Genomic DNA, 7,100 nt, shown 5'->3' with positions numbered 1-7,100 from the left:
TTTGCCATTCATGATCTACACTAAGTATTTGTGCATCCATGAAGTAGTCATCATCTAGAAGTAGTCATCATTAATGAAAAACCGTAATCACACACATATTAATCATCATACTTGTTTTTATTTTTTTTCAATTATATTAATTTTTTAATATGCATTTTTATCATATATTCTAATGTATCTTTTTTAATAGTATTGTGTATCAAGAAATAGTTATTTTTTACCATTTACATGAAAAGAAAAAATATATTTTTAATATTAATATAAGGTCATTTAATTAAATAGATATAATTCAACATAAATTAGTGTGGATTAATTAATTCATAATTATGAATGATGAATAAGATAAAAGTTTATTTAACTCTCAAAGACAAATAAAATATTACTGGATAGATAAAAAGGGTAATGTTTTTCTAGGATAGAATCAAATTTAGAATGTTGAAAAAAATTAAGAACAACAATAATTTAAAATATTAATAGTTTTGGATGATAATATGGTGAATTATGTAATTTTTAATATATACTCTTATAATATGATAACATAAGTATTTAAGCAAATAATATCATTAAAAGTATTCTTTTCAGAAATTAAGAATTGTTTTTGTAAAATGTGTATCTTAAATATTCACATGTTGTCATACATTTCTTATTTTTCTTTTTTCTAAAAATTAAGTCTTGGGTAAATTTTTTAACATGAAACACTTTTGAAGAGAAGTTATGAATGGGGATGTCAAAACATGGGTGATGTCATATATGGGGTAATAATTGCCCACCAAGGGTTTGAAAATAAGTGGTCATGCTTGTCTAAGTTTGATAGGGAGACCAAAGCATGCAATGTTAACAACATATCCTAGTTAGGCAAGGTCTATTTCCTATTCTTATTTGATGAATTAGTATTTATTAAATGTAAATAATTAAAAATATAATAAATTACTATTGACAAAAATAATAAATTATCAATTAAAAATTTGAGGTCAAAACCCTGCTCTCAACAAAACTTGATCCCCATAGAATCATTAAAACTATTTCAACTTCACCAGAAATAAGAACCCATTGCCATCATATCTAAAAGATACTATATAAATATTTTAAAAATTTAAATAAATATTAAAAATCAACAAAAGGGAAAAAATTTGTGGAAAAATCAAGACAGACATAGAACTTCACTCAATATATAGATATATATATATATATAATGAGACAAAGCACTCTAACTCGTCTCTTTAAGAAGCGTGCAATGTAAGAACAATTCACTTGAATCCACAAAACATAAAGTCTACTAAATATGGGTCATAAATAGGGAACATTTCTGATCCACCAAAATAAAATTTAATATATTTAGAATCGCCTGAGACGATTTAAGTAAGTGTAAGCTATCTAAGATTTATTGAAGGTCTGCGGATCTTATAAACAAAATATTGATTTGATCCAGAAGTAATAAAATGATTGGGGAAAACTGTTTTGCAGCACTAATTTCAGAGCCCTAATTTTAGAGATGGTGTTTCCTGCGCCTGTTTCAGAGCGCTAATTTCTGCCAACTTTTTCCGCAGGCTTTTGTTTTCCTCTCTTAATGCTTTGTTGTACCTCTTCCACAAATTACAATGTGTTTCGATTTGCTTTGATTTGTTCCTGCAAATTTTATTGACATAAATTATTTTTATTAATACTTATATTTATATTAAATGTGCTGAAATGAATTATTATATTTATAAGGGCGAGGTTATTACCTTGCCTTCCTATTTTGAAACCAGACATAAACTTGACGAGGGCTGATATTTAGCTCCTTTGCCAGAGCTTCCTTTCGGATCTGCAATTTCAGAATTTATAATAGATTGGTACTGAACAAAATCGTGAGCATTATCTACTATTATCAAGAGAGGGAAACCTAGATTTTAATATTCAATATGTTTCTGAATAGTTGAAAACGATTTCTAGTACTAATTTTAGAATCTAGCCCTAAAATCAATATTATTTTTACAGTTGCTTCTCTATATATGTGTATAGATTTTGAAAGTGCCAATTGATGGATTATGAAAGAAAACCTAAACCGGAGCCAAAATAAGCAAGATAAAATTCCTTGGTCTATATATAATTACCAGGTTGTAGATCTGTGATGGGGAATGGCAGATCGAAGAATTTAAAGTAAGGAAATGGAAATCTTTATTAAAAAGCATACTGACAAGGATTTCAATAAAAGTAAATTTCTGTTTTTATAGTCCCATCAATATATAGATTTGTTTACAGAGTTTATATGGAAAACTTTGATGGGTATACTACAAAGAAAAGGGATAAGTTAGATGTAGCCAAACAAAAAACTGTTATTAAATGGTAAAAAGTATACATACATCATCCACATTAGTGTTCTGTTTGAAGCATCCTTCCAAATAAGAATATTGTTCTACTGACAATTTGAGCCTCCTCTTAATACCATTCTCGACATTCAAATGCTTCTCGAAATCCCTCACTTCGTTGGATGGAAGTGGTTTATTGAGGTCCAGGCTCTTAGGACTGCACACCTCAGATTTCTCGTCTACAGTAATAGAAAATCTTAGTATATGACAAATGATTGAAAAAAAAAAAAAAAAACTCTAATCTAATTAATCTATCCAAGCAACAGAAATTATTTACTTGCTGAATTTTGGGCCCCTGGCAGAGTCACCAAAGAAGGGGAAGCATGATGCAAAGGCGGCTGGGGTAACAGATCTAACTTAAGAGGTGGTGGAGGAGAAGCAGGGGCACCAATGTGGAACCCTAAATCACTACTCGTTGAATGCTGCAGATTACCCATTTCCATTACTGTTAGCAAAGCAATTGATAATGGCGCACTGACTGATTCTATGTAGGAAATTAGATGAATGAAGCTAGGGGATATGCGGTATTTTATAGGAGTGAGGCAACTCCTATCATGCCATCGAAAATGCACAATTTTGACTACTAAGAGTAGAAGAAAGCAATGATAAATAGCACAAATGTCAAACCACATGGTCTGGATGTCACCCATTATAAAGAAGATTTCCCTAGGAAATATAAAAATTATGCTATGTTTATTATACTCTTCCTAAGCTTCTTAGAGAAATAATTATTATAAGAAATTTTAGAATCTTTTAGATTATTTTTTACGAGATATATGTGTTGATACACATCATCTTCTATCTTATTTATATATCTTTAAAGTTTTATGAGTTTAAAATTTAGATATAATCTTTTGAAATTTAGAAACTTGAAATTTAATATTTAATATTAAATATTTATATCTATTATTATGACAATTTTCAATTCAAAACATTAAAAACAACATGTCTTGAAAATTGTATATTGTATATTGTATATTTATATTTATGTTACATTTTGTAATAATTAGAAATCATATTTAAAATGCCAACAAGATGTATTTAAAAATTTTGTGACCTTAATTGCTTTTCCAATAAAATATATATCACTTATGATATCTTTTCAATTATATATGACACATGCTTTTCATTCAAGTCTTTTTTAACATAATCTTTTATTCAAATATTATGTTATTCTCATATATGTAATATATTTAAAATTAGAAAAAAAATGCCTTAAAGAATGAGTTATGTCATTCTCAATTCCATGAGGTGGAAGCATCTTGACACCCATTGTCCACATATGGAAACATCACTAGCATAAAAAAGTGGATGCTTTTATAATCCAAATGCCAACTCCAAGAGCAATCATCAATTTCAAAAACAAACCTCCACAGTGAAAAAAAAAAATTACTATTCATACGTGATAATTGTATTTATGTGCAATGACTTCTAAAGCTTTTAGTTCACATGAAAATAACTAACTATCCTACATGTATTCAACTTCCCATCCAATTATTTAGCAAACTACTCTAACATTAAAACTAATTTATTTATTAATTGAGAGTTATACTCATTTAGTAATTAAATATGTAATATTTTCAACATTTCTCAGCGTATTATATAAATCAAAACAAATGTGAATTCTTGTAATAGGAAAATGTAACCCTTCTAGAGACTTTTTTATAGTGCCTTTACCAATCTTCCTCCCTTCCATGAAACAATAGACAAATTTTTCCCAGCCTTCTTGCACACTGAGACACCAACTTTCCTTTGAAAGGTGATATCTCCTCCAACTAGGTCAAAATGCTTCCTTTAGTGCTATATATGTGAATAAGTCTCCTTTGAGAATCTCCTTTGAGAAAATCACATTTCCTTGAGTGTGTTAAGTACCTTCTCCAATGTTGTGGAAATAGTTCCTCCTCTAATATACAAAATTTCAACAAAATGTGAGAATATTTAATACACTCACAAAAATATTAAGATGTCATGTCCTCTCTTTTCTTTCTTTAGGGACAAAAATAAATGAAATGTCTCTTTTCTTCAAGAACACAAATTGAAAGGGTTGGTTGTCATGGAATGAATCATTCATCAAGAGAACTAGCTTGACATAATTAGTCTATGTCCTTCTACCTTAATCTCTTCCATTCTTGATTGAAACTTAATAGAAATAAACATAAATAGTATAAATATTACAATACAATGATTTACATGAAAAAAACTGAGAAAGCTAGATCTCTTTTGTCAAACTCCAAATCTCAAAGTAAATAATTTTAGTTCCATGGCTAGACAAATTTAATTTTTAAATTATTGTTAATGTGCTAATAAGCATGTTGTTCTAATTACAATCTAAGCCTGCTTTTAATAAAATGCTCCTCTTTTCCATCAATGATATTCACCTATCCATTATGGTCATTAAATTCATTCCCACCTCCAATTTGTTATCTGGAGGTAGATAATCTTAGAATAACGTTATAGTTTAAAAGAGTTAAATACACGATCCACATTACCCTAAATCACAACCCACATTACCCTAATTTTTTTTAAAAGATTTAAATACAAGTTCATAAATTATATGATAAATAGACATACATAGTTTGAGGATCTTTTGTAAGTTTATTGAACTACATGAGCTCGACATGTCTATAGATTTTAGGTACTTAGTGCTTCCTATATAAAAATACCACTATCAAATCTTCAATTTATAGTCCACTAAACATTTTTTGTTGGGGGTCAACCACCTGAACACCACTTAAACTAACACCACTTCCTAAGTGCCACTAGCCCTCAATTATTTCTCCAAGGGACTATTATTTTCATTGTTGGAAAGATGGTTTGACATATTTCAATATGGTGCAGGCCATTCTTCTATATTTTACCATTTTTGCTAGTTTTACTAGCCCAAAGGAATACAACTAGCTTAACTATCACACATAAAGAAAAAACTGAAATACTTATAAATCAAGTGAGCAAATGAATAACCTCAACATTTGAATGACATGAGTAAGATATAAAACTATAAATACAATTAAAAAAAATTGACACTTATGATTCCAAGAGATGTTAAAGTTTTAGGATAACAAGATTATATTAGAAGCTTAAAGAAAAGTTAAAGAACACCAACCTATATGGAAAACAATGGGAAGTATATATAGAAATAGGCAGAGAGTCTCTATATAGAAATAGCGAGAGGATATGTTAGGAAAATGGTGTCTATCATCAAATGATTCATATATCAAAATACAAGATTATAAGTTATAAATCTGAAAGTTAGGTTTTCAAAAATAATTGATATAAAAACATATTAAACACTTGAATACATGTAAGAACAATTAAATTTCTAATAAGTAAAGCCATATCCTAACAAAAAGTAAGTTCTAAGATTCGTTAAAATCAACTATAAATTTTAAATTTCAATATATTCGGGAGCTAGTCTTAAAATACAAGACTAAAATAATAAATTTCAATTTACAGCTGGTTGTCTATTAGTATCAGCCCGCTTTTTATAAATACCCATGGATCGATTGAAAAAATAAAATTAAACTAAACCTGAGCTTAAATCAATATCAAGACATATTTCTGTCGCCTACATATAACAACGAGCTTGTAGATCTTTGATGGTGAATGACAGATCGAACAATTTATGATACTAAGAAAAATAAAATGTATATTAAAGAAAAGGACTGATAAGGATTCTAATAAAAAAATATCGTCTAGCATCTATTGAATCTTCTGTTTTTTATAGTCCCAGCAATATAGAGAAATGTTTACCGAGCTTTTAAATGTAAGAATTTGATGCAGTGAAACCAAAAAGCTGTTATTAAATGGTGAAAAGTATAGATACATAATCCACCGTAGTGTTCTGCTTGAAGCATTCTTCCGAACAATCGTAGTGTTCTCCAGATAAACTGAGCGTCCTTTTGTTCAGCGCTGATCTTGATCAATTCAATATCGTTATAAAAATCCTTCTATAAATCCTCCTGTCCATTAGAAGGTGGTGATTTATTAAGGTCCAAGCTATTTGCGCTGCCCATTTCCCATGTTTCATCTGCAGATACGGAAGGTCTTAGAATAACGTACATCAAACAATAAGAAATCTATTTGCTTGGTTAATTTTGCGCCCATGGGAGAGGCACCAATGAAGCCGAAGCATGATACAAACATATCTAACTTAAGAGGGGAAGGAGAAGCACAAAAATAGAACAATATATAAAATATTATCATTATCTTATGCTGTAAAATTAGAGGATGATGAATATGTAAAAAGAATGTACCTGAAGTCTGCAGGTGTGGATGGCCACGAGTTTAGTTCTGTAAAACTCAGTGGCAACAAGAACAAGTACATCATATCTCCCCAATCAAGTTTTTGATCTTGAAAAACAATATAGGCCTGACAATAGCCTTCCATATCATCTGGTGTTCGTGCATATCTCCACCCCTCCCGTCGAAGATCAAAGAACTTTCTACATTCTTTCTGTACTGTTTCTATAAGACACGGGAATCCCATGGTTCACTACCTAAGTAAATAAATTCCATTGTAAATGTTCCATAGAATCGGATCAAATAGTTTCAAATTTTGCCATTATATCAATGTTACAAAAACTCAAACAACGGCGAGAGAGAAAACACAAATATCCATATGTAACAATTCACTGACGTGTATGTACCTGAAAAAAAAAGGCCAATATTGGCAAGCCATGTGAAGCTTGACCTTTTCATTTCGTTGGGAAATGAGAGATGTGTTAATGACAATAATGTCAATGACATGAATGA

At 29.6% G+C, this 7,100-nt stretch overlaps 1 protein-coding gene across 1 annotated transcript; it reads right to left on the bottom strand.

The window, feature by feature from the left end:
- Positions 1-1,472: 1,472 nt before the first annotated feature.
- Positions 1,473-6,834, bottom strand: LOC131043173 (homeobox-leucine zipper protein ATHB-X-like). Its single transcript, XM_057976452.1, has 6 exons — positions 6,602-6,834; positions 6,172-6,262; positions 2,626-2,770; positions 2,343-2,527; positions 1,725-1,804; positions 1,473-1,626 (listed from the first exon to the last, which is right to left on the bottom strand). The coding sequence occupies exons 1-6, from the start codon at positions 6,832-6,834 to the stop codon at positions 1,473-1,475; spliced, it is 888 nt and encodes a 295-aa protein (XP_057832435.1).
- Positions 6,835-7,100: the final 266 nt, after the last annotated feature.

This window comes from Cryptomeria japonica, chromosome 5, assembly GCF_030272615.1.
Source record: "Cryptomeria japonica chromosome 5, Sugi_1.0, whole genome shotgun sequence".
Classification (NCBI taxonomy): Eukaryota; Viridiplantae; Streptophyta; class Pinopsida; order Cupressales; family Cupressaceae; genus Cryptomeria; species Cryptomeria japonica.
This window is presented reverse-complemented; position numbering and strand designations above follow the sequence as displayed.